Source organism: Choloepus didactylus, chromosome 1, assembly GCF_015220235.1.
Source record: "Choloepus didactylus isolate mChoDid1 chromosome 1, mChoDid1.pri, whole genome shotgun sequence".
NCBI classification, from domain to species: domain Eukaryota; kingdom Metazoa; phylum Chordata; class Mammalia; order Pilosa; family Megalonychidae; genus Choloepus; species Choloepus didactylus.
Genome location: NC_051307.1, coordinates 161,261,462 through 161,285,355, shown reverse-complemented (window position 1 = coordinate 161,285,355; position 23,894 = coordinate 161,261,462). Strand labels below are relative to the sequence as shown.

General features: G+C 43.3%; 1 protein-coding gene across 1 annotated transcript in view; it reads left to right on the top strand.

Annotated features, from left to right (window-relative positions):
• Positions 1-23,894, top strand: part of EPHB1 (EPH receptor B1) — a 452,618-nt gene that overhangs the window by 344,379 nt on the left and 84,345 nt on the right. Inside the window, 2 exon segments of the mRNA XM_037844578.1 lie at positions 16,561-16,685; positions 23,290-23,452. Of these exon segments, the coding sequence (XP_037700506.1) occupies positions 16,561-16,685; positions 23,290-23,452 (288 nt within the window).

The window sequence follows — 23,894 nt, the reverse complement described above, 5'->3', positions numbered from 1 at the left end:
TGGCAGAGACAGAATACAAAGCCACCTCTCTCTGCAGCATCTGTAGTGCCCTGACTGCAGCCCTTTATTTCTGCTAATTCCTTCTCTTCTTGGTGGGGACCGTAGACTCCTTATTATTCGTTACCCTTTTTGTTTTCCTCACAGCTAGGGTCTATGATTTAGATTGCTGGTGGTTAGTCTAGGGATGATTTGGCTGGTAAATGCTATTCTAGAAAGAATACAATAGGTTAGCATTACCATATGACCCAGCAATTCTATTCCTAGGTATATATCCAAAAGAAATGAAAACATATGTCCATGCAAAAATTTGTACATGATTGATCATAGCAGCATTACTCATAATAGCCCCAAAGTAGGAACAATGCAAATGTTCATAACTGATAGGTATTTGTCTTAGAAAAAAGAAATGGCCATGATTGTGCAACTGGCCATGGAGCCCCTCAGGTGAATCCTGTTCAGGCTGGGGCAGTGGCATCACTGAGGGGTCACTGTGAGGAGCACCCCCATATGGAAAGGCCAGCGAAGGCTACCCACTCCTCCCAGCATGAGTTATTGTGAGGGGAGCACATGAGCTTCCCTTTCTATGGGCCTCTGATAATTTTAGATGTGAAAGTCCCCCTAACTGGAGAGACCATTTATCATCCAGGACGCTTGCTCGAGCCATCTCCTGAGCCAAAGTAGGGAAGACTCACCTGTGACCTGCACCCCCAGCCCCTAGGGTGGGTGAGAGTTGGCCTCAAAACAAAGCTGTCATTGGTGTGATTTCCACCCTCAGAAGCAGTGTTGTTTTTGCCTTGTGGTTAGATGAAATTTGCTGAACTCTGAAATCCAAGTTTTATATTTTTATAACCTCTTCAAACATTTTGTTCCAATAGATTAACTTAATTTTGAATATATCTAAGAGTGTGTAGCCAATTATTTTCCTTTAAAACTACCTATAAATACTTTTGATGTCTTAAGGAAAGTATTTTACCATAATAAACCATTAGATCATTTATCAAATCCCAAACTGGATTATGGTTAAAACTGCTAAAATAATTAACACAAAAAAATCAATTAAGGCATCATGAAGTAATTTTTACTAAGCAAAGATAATGCATTAGAACTTAGTAATTGTCCTGGAAAAAGCGTCTACTCATTTTCACATTTTGGATTTTGAGATGCTTAGTTGTTGGGGAAAATGCCATATCAAACAAAGAAAAAAATGAGTATGTAGAAAACTTTGAATATTATTGAGTTGATAACTAAACTAGAGGGTTAAGGAATGTCATACACATAAAATGTACTGTGCAGGTGACCTGTGACAAGCTAGTGAGTCTTCCTCAGACCAGGCTCTAGGGTCCGGATTTTGGGTTCCTTACTTTGAGGTAGATAGAGTCTCTCGGATTGCAGGCTCCACAGTTCCCTTGGAGGGTGGGCTGCCAGCCCCTGTCCTGATGCTATTGCCAGTGGCCAGTGACCAGTTGGGCTGACACAGGTCCCACACCACCTGTGAACCCTTTCATAACTTGCATCTGGGACCATCCTGTCCATGCAGTGTATCTACATCTTGTTTGTTGGTTCAGAAGAGAACATTTTGTGCACTTTCTCTGCTGTGTGTGATACACTATCTTGGATCTGTCTGCTTCAAAAGCAATTTGGGAGTAAGATTTCCCCCAAGTCTTCCTTGGCAAAAACTGAGAAAAAGGACTCACTCACACACCTGCCTTTGTTTTTTATTCCTTCCCTGAGCCCCTTTGTCACTAAAGTTTATGGTTCTTTCTGCTTCTGACACATTTAAAGGGCTTCTTATTATTGACTGTAGACTTTCTTATTAGATACTCCTGTTTTTGATTCTGCTGGAACCCTCGTTGATTTTTCCTTGGTGCTGGATGTGACATTCTCCATTGCTTCTCCGTTCTTTTTGGATCCTGAGTTCTTGTTGCACCTACTTCTTTATTTTGCTAAGAAGGTGTGTAGGGGAATTTTGGTTCTATGTGGATTTTTCGAGCATCTCCTCTTTGGGCCAAACACATCTTTCTTCAGCCTTCAGTACCTTTTTTCCAAATAGCCCTTAAACAAATTCTCCTTCCTTTTTTTTACAGAAGCATCCATATTTGTTTCTTTGCTAAATTTGAATAATTTGAGAAACTCTTTATTTTCATTTCCTTCCCTCAGTAGAATGTTTAATTTAGTCAATGGCTTTGAGTATGCTTGCAACGGAAAGATTCTTTCAAGCATTCAATGAAACTATTACTTCATCTGAGGATTCAGGTTTATAGAAAAAAGAAAACCAGCCAGTAGTTACTACTGAACCAGCATATTGAGGATCACAAGGGCTGCCTCTCTGAATAAATCTTCCCCTCTCTCTTTAATCTGCTTTAATTTTGTGAGAAGCAGTTGGTGTTTGAGTGAATACCTGAACTCATTTTTGTTTTCTGTCTTATCTGAAGGTCTCGTAGCACCTAAAACACCAGATTTAGAGGTGGCATTTGCACTTGGAGAAGGAAAAAAAAAACAAATGAATCACTGTACATAATCACCAGTGGCAGATTTTCAGGGAGGAGGAGAAATACTTTCTTACTTTCTCCCATGTGTTAAATCCCATTTCAATTAAAATGTAAAACAGAATGACCTGTGTGAGGATACACAGCCTGCCACGGGCCCTGTGGCCATTGGGTCATCTCCATAAATCTGAGAGATGGCAGAAATGCAGCACAGATGACAGCTACTGTCCGATGGCACCTCCCAGGTGTGTGCTGCTGGTGGGCCACTGGGGATGTGCTCACCATCTCTGGTAACAAGAAGGACTCCTCTCAATGGATCTTTGATTACCTGCAGCCTCTGGATCACCCTGCCACCCTGCCCTGTGAGTGCCTCTTTACAAACTAATCCCCGACTGGACTCCAGTGACTATCAGGGCAGGGGCTGTGACTTTCCCTCAGCCCCCATTGCCTAGCCCAGGTCTGGCATGGTGTTTGGCAAATATGTTGAGTTTTGGATGATGGCTTTCCAGGGATTAGCAGCAAGGAGAAGAACCAAGCCCTACAACATCCTTGGGCTGTTAGGATTAATCCTTCTGATTTTTAAATACATGATGCTTCAGCTCTCAAGACACAAGGATCCTGAAAACCAATCTGACACTGACCTCATTCACAACCTGTAAATCGTGTTTCTGCATAGGTTGGAAAGGGCAGCCCAAGCGATGCAGAGTGTGTGAGGCGGGAGGAAACCAGGGTTATCGGGTGCCAGTCGTCCACCACCTGTCTGGCCGGACCCAGGCAGACCCATCAGGATCTTCAAACAATCTGGGCTGACTCTGGAAATTGCTTCACCTTCCCTGAACCGCCTTCCTCCTCCCCACGGCTCTCCGCAATGCCACATCAGGTCTTGTGGAGGACGATCATGTATCCACGCTGTGAACCATTTAACCAGTTGCTAAATCAGAGGCTCAGGTCTTAGTCTCATTTTACTTGACTTAGCAAGAGCATTTAACACATTCTTCCCAGGAGAACTGCTTCCCAGTGAAGCCAATTTCCACTTGGCTCTTAGGCAATCGCATGCTCCTGCCTTTCCTTCTACTCCACAGGCCTTTCTTTCTCAGGCCCCTTGGCTGTTTCTCCTCATCACCTGAATCTTAGCGTTGGAGTGCGCTGTGGCTCAATCCAAGACCTCTTTTCTCTTTTTATCCTTACCATCTTGGTGATCTCTATCAGTTCCACAGCTTGTATATCTCTGAAATGCTGATGCATTTATCCCCATGATTTCTTTCTCCAGCACAGACCTCTTATGCATCCACGTGCCCACTCTTGAATATGTAAAGGACATCTCAAACTTAGCAGGTTCAAAGTTGAACACCTTGTCTTTCCTCCCAAACTGCTTCTACTGAAGTTGTCCATGACCTCAGTTAATGGCAGTTCTGCTCTTCCAGTTGCTGAGGTAAAAAAAAATCTTAATCATTTTGACTCTTCTAATTCTCCCACACCTATCAAGATATTCTTGACATATCCAGTATTTGACCACCTCCTCTTCTCTCCACCTCCCCTGCTATGAGCCCGGGCCAAGTAACCATTATCTCAGAGCATTTGCAACAACTTTCTGGTAGGTGTTTCTGTTTTTACAAGGTTGCCTGTGTTCTATTTGCAACCTAGCAGAGTGTGATACTGTCAGCATGAAAGTCGGACCCCATCACTACCCTTTTCACACGTAGGTCCCCCTCCAACTCTCTTCTCCCAGGTATCCCTTCCTCCCCTCCTTCAAGTCTGTGCTCAAGTGTCTGCTTTTCAGAGAAGCCCTCCCTGGGCCATGGCTTAGAATGGCAGCCCTGTCCTGTCCTCCCACCCTTGGCATTCCACGTTCCCTCTACCCTAATTTTTTGCATGGTGTTTAATATCTTTTTTCTTTAGTCTTTAATTTTTTTTAATTAAAGAAGTTGTGGGTTGTGGTTTTCTGTCCAGCAATAACCATGGTGACCCGATGAATTATTCGAGACAAAAATCAAGAGAGGCAAGAGTGAGAACAACTCAAGAGAGAGTGTTCTTCCCAGCAATTCTCATCTTGGTTTTTATTGAGATTTTCAGGGTGGGGAGACATGCTGGCACTCAAGGCTGTTTAGGGAGGCAGGAGAGGAGGCAGGACATTTTGACCTTTATGACACAAAGATCAACAGGCAAGAAGACAACAGATAAGCCTGGAATGTACTACGTGCAAAAACATAGCGTAGCAAAGCATGACATTCCCATCGTCTTCGATAGGAGTTTAGACAAAGGCAGTCTTCTGCCTATATGCATACTGAAGCAGAAGCAGAGTTTACAAGTTTTTTATCCATAGAATTCCCACAGTGGGTCACAGAACAATCATATATAAAATACAGTATTCCCATATTCCACCCTATGATTAACATTTTGCATTGGTGTGGAACATTTGTTACAATTGATGAAAGCACATTTTTATAATTGTATTATTAACTTTAGTCCATGGTTTAACTTAGGGTTCACTGTTTGTGTAGGGCAGTTCCACAGATTAAATTTTTTTCCACTACCAGATATACAACCTAACATTTCCCCTTTTAAGTTACATATTTCAGTGCTGTTAATTATGGTCAGAATGTTGTGCTACCATCACACCATCCATTACCAAAACATTTCCATTGTTCCAAATAGGATTCTGCACATTTTAAGCCTTAACTTCCCACTTCTTATCCCTGCCCCATCTTCTGTGAGTTTGGTTATTCTAAGTATTTCATATCAGTGAAATCGTACAGTAATTGCCCTTTTGTGTCTGGCTTATCTCAGCATGATGTCTTCAAGGTTCATCCATGTTGTTGTTGCATGTATCAGAATTTCATTCCTTTTTATGGCTGAAAAACATTCCATTGCATGTATATTCCACATTTTGTTTATCCATCATCAGTTGATGGACACTTAGTTGCTTTCATCTTTTGGCAATTGTGAATAATGCTGCTATGAACGTGGGTGTGCAAATAGCTGTTCGAGTCCCTGCTTTCAATTCTTTTAGGTATATACTAGGTAGTGGGATTGCCAGGCCATATGGTAATTCTATATTTAACTTTCTGAGGAATTGCCCAACTGTCTTTACCAGTGACTGCACCATTTTATATTGCCACCAGCAATGGATGTGTGTTTCTATTTCTCTACATCCTCTTCAACACTTTTATGTTTCTGTTTTCTTTTAATACAGCCATTCTAGTGGGTATGAAATAGTATCTCACTGTGGTTTTAATTGGCATTCTCTTGATGGCTAATGATGTTGAACATCTTTTCTTGTGCTTTTTGGCCATTTGTATATCTTCTTTGGAGAGATGTTTACTCCAGTCATTGTTTGACTCTTTGTTTTTAAGTTGAAGGATTACTTTATATATTCTGGATATTAAATCTTTATCAGATACGTGGTTTCCAAATATTTTCTCCCATTGTGTAGGTTTTTACTTTATTTTCATGATACAGTTCTTTGAGGCACAAAAGTTTTTCATTTTGATGAAGTCCCATTTATCTATTTTTCATTTTTGTAGCTTATGCATTGGGTGTAAAGTCTAAGAAAACATTGCCTAACAGAAGGTTCTAAATATGCTTCCCTATGTTTTCTTTCAGGAGTTTGATATTCTGGCTCTTATATTTAGGTCTGTGATCCATTTTGAGTTGATTTTTGTATAAGGTGTGAGGCAGGAGTCTACCTTTATTCGTTTGCAAATGGAAATGCAGTTTTTCTAGCACCATTTGTTCAAGAGACTATTCTTTCCCAACTGAGTGGTCTTTGCCCCCTGGTCAAAAATCACTTGGCCGTAAATGTGAGGATTGATTTCTGAACTCTTACTATGATTCCATTGTTTATATCTGTTTATCTTTGTATCTGTTCTTGTGCCAGTACCATGCTGTTTTAATGACTGTGGCTTTGTAATAAGTTTTAAGATCAATACATATGAGTTCTCCAACTTCATTCTTCTTTTTCAAGATGGCTTTGACTATTCAGGGTCCCTTACTCTCCCATAAAAATTTGTTGATTGGTTCTTCCATTTATGTAAAGAAGGCTGTTGGAATTTTGATTGGGATTGTTTTGAATCTGTAAATTGCTTTCAGTAGAATTGACGTCTTAATATTTAGTCTTCCAACCCATGAACACGGAATGTCCTTCCATTTATTTAGGTCTTGCCTCAAGATATTTCCTAATTTCACTTATGATTTCCTCTTTAACCCATTGGTTGCTTAAGAGTATGATGTTTAATTTCTACATATTTGTGAATTTTCCATTTTTCTCTCTGTTATTGTTTTCTAGCTTCATTCCTTTGTGGTCAGAGAAGATACATTGCATGATTACCATATTTTTTAATTTATTGAGACTTGTTTTGTGACCTAAGATATGGTTTATCCTGGAGAATGATCCATGTGCACTCGAGAAGAATGTTTATTCTGCTGCTGTTGGGTGAAGTGTTCTATATTTGTCTGTTAGGACTAGTTGGTTTAGGGTATAATTCAAGTCTTGTATTTCCTTACTGATCTGTCTACATGTTCTATACTATCGAAACTGGTGAATTAAAGTCTCATACTATTAATGTAGAACCATCAATTTCTCCCTTCAAATCTGGCAGTATTTCCTTCATATATTTTGGGGTTCTGCTGTTATGTTCATATATATTTGTAATGTTAAATCTTCTTTTTAATTTACCCCTTTTTCAGAATATATGGACCATCTTTGTCCCTCACAAATGTTTTTGACTTAAAGTCTATTTTATCTGATGTTAGTGCAGCTACACCACCTCTCTTTTGATTACTACTTGCATGGTATAGTTTTTTCCATCCTTTCACTTTCAATCTCTTTTTGTCTTTGAATTTATTTATGCAGATAGCATATAGTTGGGTCATGCTTTTTTAACCATTCTGCTAGTCTCTGCCTTTTGACTGTAGAGTTTAATCCTTACATTTAAAGTCACTACTGATAATGCAGTACTTTCTTCTGCCACTTTACTACTTAATATTTCTAAGTTATAATTTGCTTCCTCAATTCTTCCATTAATGCCTACTTTTATATCTATTAGATTTTTTGTGTGTGTCATACAATATTGAGTGCCTTCTCTTTTCTATCTGGATACATTTTTTTATGTATTTTCCTTGTGGCTACCATGGGGTTAAAATTTAACATCCTGAATATATAACAATCATATTTGGTTTGATACCCACTTGACTTCAGTAGCATACACATATACTTTTCCTATGCCCCTGCATTCCCCCATCTATTTTTGTACTTGTTATCACTTATATCTTTGTACATTGTATGTCTATATCCATAGATTTATCATTACATTTTATGCATTTGCATTTTAACACCTGTAAGAAGGAAGAAGTGGAGTTACATACCAAAAAATGCAATACAGTAGTACTGGCATTTATAATTACCCAAATGGTTACCTTTACTGGAGGTCTTTTATCTCTTCATACCACTTTCAACCACTGTCTAGTGTCCTTTCCTTTCAGTCTGAAGAACTCTCTTTAGCATTGCTTGTAGGGCAGATCTAGTGGTGATGAATTCCCTCAGCTTCTGTTTATCTGGGAATGTCTTAATCTCCCCTTCATTTTTTTTTTTCATTTTTATTGAGATTGTTCAGATACCATACAATTATCCAAAGATCCAAAGTATACAATCACTTGCCTCTGGGTACCCTCATACAGCTGTGCATCCATCACCACACTTAATTTTTGTTCAATTTTTAGAAACTTTTCATTACTCCAGACAAGAAATAAAGTGAACGATGAAAAAAGAAAAAAAGAAAAGGAAACTCTAAACCTCCCCTATCCCTAACCAACCCCCTTCAATTGTTGACTCCTAGTATTGATACAGTACGTTTGTTACTGTTTATGAAAAAATGTTGAAATACTACTAACTGTAGTATATAGTTTGTAATAGGTATATAGTTCTTCCCTATATGCCCCTCTATTATTAACTTCTAATTGTATTGTCATACATTTGTTCTGGTTCATGAAGTGATTTCTAGTATTTGTACAGTTGATCATGGACATTGCCCACCATAGGATTCAGTTTTATACATTTCCATCTTTTGACCTCCAACTTTCCTTCTGGTGACATATATGACTCTGAGCTTCCCCTTTCCACCTCATTCACACACCATTCGGCACTGTTAGTTATTCTCACATCTTGCTACCAACACCCCTGTTCATTTCCAAACATTTAAGTTTATCCTAATTAAACATTCTGCTCATACTAAGCAAGAGCATCTACATTTCTTCCACAAGGCAGGAGGGAGAGTCAAAGAAGGTAGAGAGGCAAAAGAAAGAGGAAAAAAAAAAAAAATGACAGCTAGGAAGCAGCAAAAGGAAAAATAACCTTAAATCAAAGTAGAATAAAGAATCAGACAATACCACCAATGTCAAGTGTCTAACATGCCTCCCCTATCCCCCCCCTCTTATCTGCATTCACCTTGGTATATCACCTTTGTTACATTAAAGGAAGCATAATACAATGATTCTATTAGTTACAGTCTCTAGTTTATGCTGATTGCATCCCTCCCCCAATGCCTCCCCATTTTTAACACCTTGCAAGGTTGACATTTGCTTGTTCTCCCTCGTAAAAGAACATATTTGTACATTTTATCACAATTGTTGAATACTCTAGATTTCACCAAGTTACACAGTCCCAGTCGTTATCTTTCCTCCTTTCTTGTGGTGTCTCACATGCTCCCCATCTTTCTCTCCCAACCGTATTCATAGTTACCTTTGTTCAGTGTACTCACATTGTTGTGCTACCATCTCCCAAAATTGTGTTCCAAACCACGCACTCCTGTCTTCTATCACCCTGTAGTGCTCCCTTTAGTATTTCCTGTAGGGCAGGTGTCTTGTTCACAAAGTCTCTCATTGTCTGTTTGTCAGAAAATATTTTGAGCTCTCCCTCATATTTGAAGGACAGCTTTGCTGGATACAGGATTCTTGGTTGGTGGTTTTTCTCTTTCAGTATCTTAAATATATCACACCACTTCCTTCTTGCCTCCATGGTTTCTGCTGAGAGATCTGCACATAGTCTTATGAAGCTTCCTTTGTATGTAATGGATTGCTTTTCTCTTGCTGCTTTCAGGATTCTCTCTTTGTCTTTGACATTTGATAATCTGATTATTAAGTGTCTTGGCGTAGGCCTATTCATATGTCTTCTGTTTGGAGTACACTGCGCTTCTTGGATCTGTAATTTTATGTCTTTCATAAGAGATGAGAAATTTTCATTGATTATTTCCTCTATTATTGCTTCTGCCCCCTTTCCCTTCTCTTCTCCTTCTGGGACACCAATGATACGTACATTATTGTACTTTGTTTCATCCTTGAGTTCCTGGAGACGTTGCTCATATTTTTTTCATTCTTTTCTCCATCTGCTCCTTTACATGTAGGCTTTCAGGTGTTTTGTTCTCCAGTTCCTGGGTGTTTTCTTCTGCCTCTTGAGATCTGCTGTTGTATGTTTCCATTGTGTCTTTCATCTCTTGTGTTGTGCCTTTCGTTTCCATAGATTCTACTAGTAGGTTTTTTGAACTTTTGATTTCTGCTGTATACATGTCCAGTGCTTCCTTTACAGCCTCTATCTCTTTTGCGATATCTTCTCTAAACTTTTTGAATTGATTTAGCATTAGTTGTTTAAATTCCTGTATCTCAGTTGAAGTGTATGTTTGTTCCTTTGACTGGGCCATAACTTTGTTTTTCTTATTGTAGGTTGTAATTTTCTGTTGTCTAGGCATGGTTTCCTTGGTTATCCAAATCAGGTTTTCCCAGACCAGAATAGCCTCAGGTCCCAGAGGGAAGAAATATTCAGTATCTTGTTTCCCTGCGGGTGTGTCTTAGAAAATTGCTCCACCCTTTGATGCCTCGGGTCACTGTGCTTTTCTGCCCAGCAGGTGACGCCTGTTAGCCTATAATTCTTGACTGGTGTGAGGAGGTATGGCCGTGTTCCCCCAGGCTCTGGGGTCTGGTTCTGAATGGAAAGGGCCCCACCCCTTTCCTCCTAGAGAAGACAGACTCCCCAGGTGGAGGTCATTAGCATTTCAATGGTCTCACTGTCTGCTTGTGGTGTCTCTTCCCTTCCCTGAGTCACAGCCCTGGAAACTGAAAATGACTGGGGCTTTCTCCACTGAGCCAAAAAAGAAACAGTCCCCTTCAGACCCAGTCCAAGGCGACCCTCCGGCTCTCCCAGGTCAGTCGTCACCCAAAGCCTCTGTCTGTTTTGGGGGATGCGTACCTGTAGTGAGCAGTTCACACTCGCTACTTAAAACCCCAGTTGGAGCTCAGCTGAGCCATATTCGCTTGCTGGGAGAGAGCTTCTCTCTGGCACCATGAGGCTCCGCAGCTTGGGCTATGGGGGAGGGGGTCTCCCGACCTGGTTCCGCAGGTTTTACTTACAGATTTTATGCTGTGTTCTCGGGCATTCCTCCCAATTCAGGTTGGTGTATGATGAATGGATGTTCTCATTTGTCCCCCCGCAGTTATTCTGGATTATTTACTAGTTGTTTTTGGTTTTTTGTAGTTGTTCCAGGGGGACTACTTAGCTTCCACTCCTCTCTATGCCGCCATCTTGCCCCAGTCCTCTCCCCTTCATTTTTAAGAGACAGTTTTGCTGGATATAAAATTCGTGTTTGGCAGAGGTTTTCTTTCAGCACTGTAAGTATATCAACCCACTGCCTTCTTGATCCCATGGTTTCTGATGAGTAATTGACACTCAATCTAATGGGACTCCCTTGTACATGTTTCTTTTTTTTTCTTGCAGCTTTCAGAACTCTCTCCTGGTTTAAACAATGTGATCAGTATGTGTATTTTTCTTCATGTTTATCTTGGTGTTCTCTGGGCCTCTTGAATGTGCCTATTCAAGTCTTTTGCTAAGTTTGGAAAGTTCTTTGTCATTATATCTTTGAATATTCCTTCTTCCCCTTTCTCTCTTTCTTCTCCTTCTGGAATGCCCATAATGCATATTATTGGTATACCTGATGTTGTCCCAGAGGTCTCTTAGGCTATTTTTATAACTCTTTTTTTCTTTCTGCTTCTTAGTCTGACTCATTTCAGTTGTCTTTTTTTTTTTTTTTTTTTTTGAGTTCACTGATTCTTTCTTCTGCCAACTGCAATCTTCTGTTGAAACCCTCCTGGGAGTTTTTCATTTCAATTATTGTGGTCTTTAACTCCTGTAATTCTATTTGGTTCCTTTTTCTTTACTGAGATTATCATATTGTTCATTCTTTGTTTCCCTGAAAACTTTTAGTTCTTTTTCTGTGTTTCCCTTCATCTCCTTGAACATTTTTAAGATCATTCTTTTAAAAGTCTTTGTTTCATATGTCCATATTTTGGTCGTCTTCTTTTGTGTTTTCTAGATTTTTATCCTCTTCCTTTGGATTGAACATCATTTCCTGTTTCTTTGCTTGTCTTGTAGTCTTTTGTTGCACACTGTACATTTTAACATTTGAAAATGTTAACCCTGGGATTTATTCCCTGAGATGTCTGTTTCTCGATTTTGTAACAAACTGGTGATATGACAGAGATTTTCTTGGGTATCAGTTCTCCTATCAGAAAGAATGCAGAGTGCAGGATCCTCCCTGTTTTTTCTGGGCCTGTGTCTTGTACTGTGCTTGTGCTTGTTAGTTGTTTTGGGTTCCCCTGTTTACAGGAGTTTAAACACCCCCTCTATTTCCCAGGAGACTGACCTCTCTCTAGCGGGGGTAAAGTAGGCAAACCTTTGCTCTATACCATCTGCCTCTATTGTTCCTTATGCTCCTTTTGTTGTCTCAAGCTGCTTTCTCCTGAAGGACAAATTCTGGAAGGGGGACAGACTGGTGAGGAGTTTCCCAAGTCAGTATTTCCCAGCCAGCAAAAGGCCAGGGACCCAGGAAGGGGGCACAGACTGGCTCTAAATTGAACTGGGGAGGGGATCAGGAAGGGCACCAGAAGCTTCTCCTCAGCTGCTTTTGTCCAGGGCAAGTTCAAACAATGGCTGCTCTCAGAGCCAGGCTGTCCACAATCCAAAGTCATTAATCGAAAGCCATGACCAGTGATATAGGTCAGGCCCACCCCTGTTCTTGGAGAAGAGGATTTTTAAATTAAATTCAGTTTTATTGAAATATATTCACATACCATACAATCATTCATGGTGTACAATCAACTTCACAGTGCCATCATATAGTTATGCATTAATCACCTCAATCTATTTTTGAACATTTTTCTTACACCAGAAAGAGTAAGAATAAGAATAAAAAAAAAGTAAAAAAGAACACCCAAATCACCCCTCCATCCCACCCTTTTTTCATTTAGTTTTTGTCCCCATTTTTTTACTCATCCATCTATATTCTGTTTAAAGGGAGTGCGATCCACAACGTTTTCACAATTGCTCTGTCACCCCTTGTAAGCTACATTTTTATATGATCATCTTCAAGAATCCAGGCTACTGGGTTGGAGTTTGATAGTTTCAGGTATTTACTTCTAACTATCCCAATACATTAAAACCTAAAAAGGGTTATCTTTATAGTGCATAAGAATGTCCACCAGAATGACCACTTGACTCCATTTGAAATCTCTCAGCCAGTGAAACTTTATTTCATTTCATTTTGCGTGCCCCTTTTGGTCAAGAAGATGTTCTCAATCCCACGATGCCAGGTAAAGGTTCATCCCTGGGAGTCATATCCTGTGTTGCCAGGGAGATTTACACCCCTGGGAGTCAGGTCCCACCTAGAGGGGAGGACAGTGAGTTCACCTGCCGAGTTGGGTTAGCTAGAGAGAGAGAGAGGGCCACATCTGAGCAACAGAGGCACTCAGGGGGAGAACTTAGGCACAATTATAAGCAGGTTCAGCCTCTCCTTTGCAGTAATGAGCTTCTTAAGGGCAAGTCCCAAGATAGAGGGCTCGGCACACCAAGCCATCAGTCCTCAATGTTTATGAGAACATCAGCAACAACCCAGGTGTTTCCCCCAGCTCCTCAGGGGGGCCTTGCATGTATATTTTTGTTCTCTGCCCAAATTATTTTGGGATGTGTCACTATTGGAGAAGACAATTTTTATGTCCCTTTCCATCACCAGCGAACCAGCCAGGGACTGTACGCCATGGCAGCCTGCCATGAGAGTAGGCAATGGGTGCCAGTAGTCACTGTGCAGAGAGAGCAATTTACTGTTCTTTACTGAAATTTACCAGCCTCTTCCTCCCACTCTTCCTTGGATGCTGTAGTGTTCTAATGGATTCTGGAGTTTCTAAATAGTTGTTTCAGACAATTTCTACCTGTTTAATATTTGTTCTGGTGGAAGGACTTTATCCTGGAGGTTCCTACTCCACCAACTTCCCACAATCCTATCTCATTATATTTTAACATACCTGTGATTATTTATTTATGCCTGGTCTCTGAATCCCTCCACTAGAAAGTAAGCTCTAGGAGAGCAGAGAATTTTGTTTATTTCACTTACTATTGTACCTCTAGAACCTAGAATGATGATTGGTGCATGGCAAATGCTCAATAAATATTGGTTTAATGAAATAATTAAACAAATTGACTAGTTAATTAAACTTGTCCATGAAACTAAGCTGGGAGGGAGAGAAATTGATGGCAAAATCAGGATCCAAAATTTATTTCAACTTACTAGATTAATAGGCCAATTTTAAGGTAAAAAGATTAAAAATGCTATAGTCAAAGCCAAAAGCCATTTCTACAGAAAAAAATAAAAAAGATTAGGAACATGCCGTGAACAAACCTAAAGATTGTATTTGACTGTGATTTCAGAATCAAACAGCAAGGACATGTGTCTGATCTAATTGGTCACATTAATAGTATTGTACACAAATCATGGTAGGTATTAGTTTTCTCTAATCTTTGCTTGTCAGAGGGGAGGTGGAGAATTGGGTTCACCTCTGGGCCTCCTGCCTAAAGAGGGATGTAGAAAATATGGGCCGCATTTGGAAAAGAGTCACCTTGGGTAGCAGTATGCCATGGGAGAAATGTTTGTACTAACTGGCCATTCTTTTCAGCAGGAAAAACTCAGAGGAGACATTACTGGTTTCTTTAGATATTTGAAAAGCCATTCTGCAGAAGAGGGAACATTCTGTGTTATTTTAGTTGGCAGAACTGAGACCAGTGGGAAGAAGACAAATTTCAGTGAAGGATAAGGAAGACATGCAAAATGATGAGAGTTACCCTAGTAGGAAGCAGCAACTCCTAGAGATGGTGAGCCTTCCCATCCCTGCAGGTTCAGCAGGAGAGGAGCAGCAAGTACTTGAGAGGGTAATTGTAGGGGGGATTCAGGACTATATTAACTCAGGTCCTCCAAGAAGTAGTTGCCAAGATGGGATTAGATGCGCAAGAGATTTATTGGGGAAAACACCTGTGAGAAGAAACGGGATGGGGGCCAGAGGAGGCTGGGAGAGCCATTAGACCCCAATGAAGTTCTGATCCCTGTGAAGGAGAGAGGGAAGGAAGGAGGACTGTGTTGGAAGAGTCTTAGACAGCAGTGTGGTTCCAAGAAAGCATTGGTAAGGTGAATGGGATGGGGGTTGGGGGGTCCTTGAGCTAAAGTCTGTCCAGAGTAGTCCCACATCTTGCAAGAATGGGCCTGCCATAGTATGCCTGCCCCACTCAGTCATTGGCTAGGGGCACCTGTGGGAAGCGTGACCTCTGTGTGAACGTGTTGATGGATTTCAGAGCATGGCATCTAGGGCCATTAGTCAATTACACTCCCGGGAACTAGAGATCTGAGGGGGCACTTTTGTGGCTGCAGCAAAGTCTCAACTGTGCAAGCTGCGTTAGAAGTCTCAGGAGGACACTCTGATTCTAAGGCCTCTTCACAGCACTTTTCACACCAGGCTCTCATTGTTGGCCCCCTGTTTTCTCCTTGGACTGTGAGCATCTTTGGAATAAGAGCCCCCTCATCTCCTGGCTCTGTAGCCAGTGCATGGTAGGTACTGACAGCTCAATGAGTGGTGGAGAAGGCGGAACCAGGGCCCCTGCGGCCTGTAGCTGTGCTCTCTAATTTCAGAGCCAGGGCTCAGAGGGAATCTTTTAACTTAAATTGAGGATAGTAAATGTCACTCAGCCATAATCCCCAGAGAAATGCTTGTAAAGTGGAGTTCAAGTGAGGAAATGACCTTCATCAATGCAGAGGTGCCAGGACTAAACGGAACAGCCCCTGAGCAGAGCGCGTGCTGAAGCCTCGTCCATTACCTGCCTCTTTCCTTAGAAAGACAACCCTCATTTATTATTTTCAGACTGTTTTTATTTTACTTACACCGTGTAAACAAATGTCAGATTGGAAAGTAAAATGTTTCTCAACAGAGATTTCAGGGTCACTTTTTGGAATTATTATCCTGTTTTCAAATGTGTGGGTTCTGTATTATTTCTTCATTTACATTTGTGAGCTCCTTATTACAAATGTCCTTATTAGGATAATTCTAATTGTACCTCTGTAGTTGGTTTGCTTTCATGTCTTCTTGAGAGATATCTCCTCTCCTCCTTTTGGAGTGCTGTAAAATCTTGCATGCAGTATCAGAAAGTGATTTTTGCCAGAATGTTCCTTTCTATTGCACAGTAATTCTGCCCTGACCAGTTCCACTCATGCAGCCATCCCTTGCCTCTAGGTCCTCTTCGCAGCAATAGCTCAGCAAGACTGAGATTCTTTCAACACCTTTTAATCTTGCTTTTCCTACTCGGAAACATTCTATTGCCCTCTTTCTCAACTGTCTTACACCCAGACTCCTTGTCCTGGTTGTCACTGCCTTCCCTAATAGACTCCAGCTTCCCCAGGCTGCACTGCTTTCCTCTCATTTCTCCAAGCATTCCTTGTTTTGCTCAAGCGTTTCTCTTCCTTGCCCATGGAAAGACCATGTCTATTCCAGCTCCTGCCCTCATGCATTTTCTCCTCTCCTTTTTCTCTCCTCTGTTATCCCAACTCCACTCATACTGCAAGACCCACAGGAAGTTCTGCGGATCCAGCTCAGCTGATAAAAAGAAAGGGTAGAGTTTGAACCCAATGACGTATCTCTCCCTATCTATCTCTAAAAGATGACTCTTCTCATATAATCAGGTTCTGTTTATCTTCCCTGTCTCTTCCTCTCTCCACAGCCCCTTCCACTGTTCCCATCATGCACCAAGTCAGTGCCACCATGAGGAGCATCACCTTGTCATGGCCACAGCCAGAGCAGCCCAATGGCATCATCCTGGACTATGAGATCCGATACTATGAGAAGGTGAGCCAGCTCTGCCCACAGGCTTGCAAAACCCACGGCCAACCATCATTCCATGGGTGGTAGCAAGATGAAGGCACTGTGTTGAAAATAGATCTGCTATATCTACAGCCATCTAAGCCAGGGACAGTGGTGGCTTGAAGTGGGGTGGAAGCAGAGGCCTGGTGAAAAGTTGCTGATATCCAACTATGTCCAGTGGATTGGATGTGGGTCGTGGGAGGATTTTGTCCTGAGCCTCTAGAAAGATGTAGCCACTGTTGACTGAGAAGGAGACAGCTGTGGGTAGAACACATTTGAGATGAGGAAAGGAACAGAAGTCCTATGTCTAAAATGCCTATGAGATGGCCAGACAGAGAAGTGGAGTAGGCAGGTAGATGTACATGTCTGGAGTTCAGGAGAGAGGACTGGGTTGGGGACATCCATTTGAGAAGTGGTTGGCACATAGCTGGTATGAAAGCCCTGGGCCTGAAAGAGCTCATCCAATGGGCCAGTGGAAATAAGAGGAATAAGGAACAAGGCCTGTAGCCCTCCACCATTGAGGCGGTGTAGAAGAGTGGAACATGACTACATTGGAAAGCTGGAGTCCTAGGTTCTGGTGCCCTTGGAACTAACCAGCATGCAGCTGAGGTCAAATTACTTAACCACTCAGGGTTACAACTTTCACATGTGCAAAATGGCAACAATTGACCTCCCTGAGAGTGGAGGGCCAGATGTATCCCCAATCTGGTCTGTGAGAGTGTGCCCTTCAGCCATTACAGCTGAACTTGAACGCAAGGTGGGGGATCCAGCAGTGTTATGTTCCGTTTACAGAATATAGGGGTTTGTAGACAGTTAATTCAAGTAATTCAGTGAATTTGGGATAATATAAACTATGTGGATTCATAAGCACCCATTAAATCAATTCGGCTTTGAATTTGGGCCCTTTATTTGCTAGAAATTTTTCGGCAGTTAATAGAGTAAATGTTGGCTTTCCAAGATGTTTTGTTTGAGGCAACCTATCTGTTTGGACCAAATGACCACACAGTCTCATTTTGTCACCAAAATGGACCTAACTGTTGCACAGACTATCATGTGTGGCCAGTATATGGTGTGAAGTTAGAGTCTCTAGCACGGTTCCACCCAGCTCCACCTACCTCGCGCACGCATGAGCTTGTAGGCTGTTGACACAGCAATTCATTTCAGAAATATAAAATAATTTCTCCCCTAGTGTGTACCTATTTGTTGCCAGGGGCTCCATAAACATGATCTACGTAACCCCTCACAGCCCAGCATGATATTGTATCATGGGTGCGGTCGCACTTGATTCTTTTGGGGGGGGGGTGGCGGCCGGTCGCTAAATCCTAGGCTCTCAGGATTGCTCGGAGGGTACCGGCGGCGGGGGCTCTTTCCCGGAGGCGAGGGCGAGGCGGGGGACTTGGCCAGGTCCGCGGCGGAGGCGTGCAAAGTATGGAGGGCGGCGAGAAAGGAACAGGCGGGACACGTTTCTTTTTAGGGTGAAGAAACCAAGAGAGTTTATTAGGGGAGAGTACAAGCTTATAACGGGCGGTCTAGAGGGCGGGGTAGCTGTAGAGGTTAAAGGCTTGGATTGGTTCTGAGAGGGCGCGGAGGTTGGTTGTTGGGTGTTGCACAATGATTGGTGCATGCGCACTGGCAGTAGGGGACGTTGCATTGTAACGGAGGGGTTGAGTGATTAGACGAGGGAGGCGGTCTTACCCGGCAAGCTTCCTCCAACGGTTGGTTTTGGGTGAGGAATTGGGGCCTGCCTCCGGCCTCACCTTCTCAGGCCCGGGGGGCTGTGGAGGGCGCTGTCACCCGTACCCACTACCCTCCCCAGGGGTGGATCCGGTCCCCCGGCCCAGGCCCGCCAGGTTGAAGCACGTAATCAGTATCCCGCACATGGGTATGGGTAAAGAAACCAATGCAAAGACATTTTCAAACTTGCCCCTGATCACTCAACCAGGAAGTGAGCTTACAGCTGCGGTTCTTTGCCCTGCAGTGAGTGGCGGCATTGGGAAGGGGCTGGATGCACTGGAGACTGTCTGCTCTTCCCCTCAGCTGTTGTGCCAAGGACAGTCTCTTCCCTGGGCAGCTGGGCCAGGGCAAAGGGCTTACTGACAGGCTGGGGACCCACTCACGTGCCCTGGCCCCTCACATGCAACCCACCCCAAGCTCCCTTACTGCCTTTCCCTTTACATTCAAACCTCCTCCCTTGCAAAACAGTGATTAACATCAGCTTCTGATACTATGAAAGAAGCTTGTTCTCTGATTCAGGCCATCTCCCTTCTTCACAGTAATTTCTACTAATTATTAACAGACACATGTGCACAGCAGCTCAATGCCTGAGGCATCTTGTGTACCTCAGTGAAGCATATTATTGTCTCACTCCAGAGGGTAGAATGCTTTCTTGGGAACACAGAAGGTTCTTTGCCAAAGTGTTGGTTGCCATTTGGTAAATTACTATAGAACTCTCTTTTATTTATAAAGTGCTTGACTCTAAAATCCATTACATTACCTTGACCGTTTCTAATATGACTAAAAAAAAAAGATATTAGCCTGTGAAGGTGTTTTGAAATAATAACCACTACAAGAATATTTCATCATATATTGAGTTCCTATTATGTGCCATATACACACAGATATATTAGCTCTGATGCTTACAAGAAAAAAAAAGAAAAAGCCAAGTAAGAGAAAGGTTAAATGACTTACCCATGACCACACAGGTCACATAGGGAGTCACAGAAATAGAGCCATAGACATTTCTATTATATTTCAAGGGTGGAACTTTCCAAATTCAATATGGGAGTGGATACAATTTCTCTCGATGCTGAGGATCTCAAAATCACTGTGGCTCTGAAGTAAGAGATTGATTCTTCATTTTAAATGCAAATGTTTATATCCAGAATGATCTGTCACTTTTTATTAGCCCACCTGCTCCATGTGGTCATGCAATCTTGGTCTGTAGAAGGTCCAAACACAACCAGAACTCATCCCAGGAGACGTCCCGCTTTCAGTCCAAAGAAAGAACCCAAACCCACCATTTCCCCATCCTGGGTAACTTCTTCTCCCCCAGTGATGTCCCAACTCCATCACCTAAACCAGGAATCAGCAAACCTTTTTGGTAAAGAACCAAATAACAAATATTTTAGGATTTTAGGCCATACATCTCTGTTGCAAATACTCAACTCTGCAGTTATATGACAAAAGCAGCTATAGACAACATATAAATTGATAGGCATGGTTATGTCCCAATACAACTTTGTTTACAAAATAGGTAACTGGTCCATGGGCAGGAGTTTGCCAATGCCTGAAAAACCTCCTTGGGCCTCTTGGCCTGCATCACCCTCTCTGTTTGTGCTTGGGGGCACCTTTCAACTTCAGCTCTGTGAATAGAATTAATGATGCTTTCGCCTCCTCCAACAGCTCATTAATAGAGAGCTCAGATGTCATCAAGCTGATGACACTCCCAGAGCCTCTACCATGTTCATCTTCTTCCCCATTTTAATATGTCTCCATCCATCATTCTCTCCTGTTTACTATCTTGTAGCACTTTTCACTCCTGGTGTCAGCGCTTGTAGGCTAACCATAGGGGGAGCATCTACAGCTGCTCTTGGCTGTCTTAATGATTAAGCATTTAGTCGTTTACTTGCACTTCATAATAGCTGTCTAGGCTAGGACGGGCTGGGTTAGGTTTCTACCCTTCAAATTTTAGGATCATTTTCTCACAGAAACTCTTTCAGAGCTTGGCAATATACTGTGCTCAATCGATTGGTTCAAATAACTGGACTGAGGTGTGCTGTTTATTCATTCATTTAGCACCAGGTTGCTGAACATCCAGGCGGTGTGAGCCTTGTGCTACATGTTGGGGATGGAGAAGGAAGCAAGACATGGTCTTTGCCCTCAGTAGCTGCACCTGTCATCTCTCACACACTTAGAAAATCAGTCATAAGTGACACACAACACACAGAAAAGCAAGCTTGCCCATCATGCTCACTCATTTCCCTGGAGTTAATGAATGGCTTTGTGGAGCACACACACTCATTTCAGTCACTCAGCTTCTGAAGAAAGTGTGGACTATAAAGTGATGATGGGGTTAATGTCTGGTCCTCAGAATCCAAATGCCAATGCATCAGAACGCTTTTTTTTTTTCAGTAAAAGAGCCATCCAACCAATCTTTCATTTATTTTAAGCAGTGCGTGATTTTATCAGATTCCAGTAAAGCCAGAGAATGTAGGGAGCTGCCTGGGGTTTGTAGCAACAGGATTTTATGTTTATTTGCAAGGTGATGAAGTGATTTTCAAAGTTTTAGACCTCAGATCTCCAGTGGATCAAGATAGTAATGACCATGGTTCTAGATGACATCCCTGTAGTATGGAGAGCTTTCTGATGAATCCTTGAAGGGCAGGGGCTGGGGCATCCACTGTCTGTTTAAATAATCAAAAGTTTAGATGATCAGTTGATGGGTGGGGCAGTCCCTCGCCCGGCAATCTCTCCCATGATCGCCTCCCTTAGGGTGATCGCTGGTTTCTTTGTAGATGGGTGAGTCTCTCTCAGCCCTGTTTGAGCTGGACTCAAACCTGTGGTCCCTTTGACTGCCTCAGCCTCACTCATCACCACCCCTGTGCCACCCTCGTTACTTGCAGGCTCCTGAACTGCTTTTGCATGTTTTATTCTGTTCTCCTGGAATGTTTTATTCTCTTCTCACTCCCCACATTCATCTATGTGCCTGATTCCTTTCATCGTTCATGACTCAATAGTCACCCTATCCCCGAGCCCCTCCCCGCTCTCCTCCCAGTCCAGGCTGGCTGGCCCTCTGCTATGCTCCCCCGAGCTTCTCTGCCAAGATCCTCAGTGAACACTGCTGTCATCGTCTGTGTTTTTTCCTATCTGCCCCTGTATGGAGGGATCATGCGTCTGTACCTGCAGCCCATGTACAGTGGCCAGCACATAGTAGGTTTGTCAGAAATGTCACTGCCTGACCGAGGGAATGAATAAATGAATACACATTAGGTCACCTTTGCCTTTGCAAGGTAAACTTTTGCATGTTTTAAGATGGTGGTAAGTCCTTATCATTGGCCAGTACTCTCCTCTCCTGGTTCAACTCCCCAAGTTTCTTCTGCCATTAGATCAAGGACCCAGCCTTCAGACCTCTTGTCACCAGCTTTTCCTCTCATGTGTCACCTTCCTCTTGAAATGTAGCACTGAGAACTCATTGCACATGGGACTCAAAGCCCAGATCTGCACATGGTACTTGGGGGCCTCCCTCCCAGTGACCCAAGCTCTTCATTTCAGCTGATGCTCCTAAGATTCGTGGTACAGACAGGGTCAGGCCCAGACTCTAAACTTATGTCCTTGCACACTGAGAGATAGCCCAGAATCCCAATAGAGGAAAGATAGGCTCGCACAAAAACCATTCGAGCCCTGGTTCTTGCATATGAAGGTGCCAAGGGTGAGGTGTGATGATGAAGGACACGATCAAGACATCCCTGTGGGCTGAAGTAGGGAAGGAAGCCTCCTAGAAGAGGAAGCCTGAGGGGATATGTGCTTAAGGAACCTGGAGGGAGCAGAGGAGCCCGTGAGAGAGGCATTGCACTGGGAAAATAGCCTCAGCAAAGGCCTGGTGGGCAGGGTCTGAGTGACTTAATTAGGAAAGACCTGTAAACCTGGCTTTAGGAGATTTGTCTTAACCTGATAATAGTTTTAGGGAGGTCATAGATGAGGTAAAACTATTTTAAAAGAGGAGTTAGACCGGGTGAGCAGAAAAGATGGGAGACTACAAAAATCTGGGCACAAACCACATGGTAAATAAGATTGGGGGCAGAGAGAAACCCTTTAAAGGGCACTTGTAATGGGTAGAAGATTCAGAAGGGTGAGCAACACAAGCAAGATCTGCACACCAGAGGACACACATATGCGGACTGCAGTGGGCAGGGAGAAGGAGCTGGAGAGAGAAGAGGATAGGAGGGTAAGTGGGAGGGGTAAGTACAAGGGCTGGTGGAGAGGGAGCTGGGGGCTGGGCACACAGACAGATGCAGGCCAAGGTGAAGACAGGATAGATGCGAGAGGTAGTCCAGAATGACCTTGACTTCTTCAGCAGGGTTGAGCAAAGCTGTTTGCCTGAGACTTGAAAGGCCTTGAGGAGTGATCTGGATTAGCCATTGAGAGAAGAGAAAAGAGGACTCAGCAGAGGCAGGGCAAGGAGAGGCAGGCAGGGGTTGGATGTTACCCAGTTTCCTTTTCCTGAGGTCAGAGATGTGACAGGATTTTGCAGAGTTGGATGTGCTGTGTTATTCCACCTCTGAACTCTGAATGTGGGGGTGGGGAGTGGAGGGGATATCTGTGAGCCCCTTGCCAGGCCTGGAGAACTCAGCCATTTCTTCAGACTCCTCTCTTAATAGTGTAGCTGCCCGTGGGTCAGAGCTGATTCTGCATTCCCCTAGTCCAGACCGCCCTCCATCCCATTCGGAGGGATGGCCCGGGGCTGGTGATGGCTTCCAGCAGAGCCTCAGGACTGAGCACTGATGAAGCCCAGATGCTCCAGGGCAGAGTAGACTTGGGGACAGCACCCAGAGGCAGGTTGGTGACCCCTCCCGCCCTTGTTCTTTTGAAGGAACACAACGAGTTCAACTCCTCCATGGCCCGGAGCCAAACCAACACAGCGCGGATCGACGGCCTGCGGCCGGGCATGGTGTATGTGGTACAGGTGCGCGCCCGCACTGTGGCCGGCTACGGCAAGTTCAGCGGGAAGATGTGCTTCCAGACCCTGACGGACGGTAAGGGGCGGCACCAGAGGCACGGCACACACGGCAGGGCGCCCAGGGAGGAGAAGCAGGCCTGGAGACGCCGTCCTCACGGCTGAAACGCCAGCCTCTCACTGGATTGCAGGGGAATTCCCTCTGCACGGTTTGCTTCCCAGGAGGGCATCTGTCTGAAGCCTGCCCCACTTCTTTCCCAACACCTAAGTGGATTTGCCTTTGAAGGATCTCTCCACGAGGTCACCCCGTGTGGCTCAATGAGACCCCAAAATATTCTCACAGACTCAGGGTCCATGTTCCATGCTGCTTTTACCCTCACTCCCCCTTGACTCCTCTGTTCTTAGGGTCCAGGGTCTGAGCTCACGGCCCAATTGCATGAGCCTAGGTCTCCAGGGAGGAAAGCGAGAGACAAAATTGGGGGTGGCACAGTCTCATGCAACCTATGATTTCAGAATCTTTG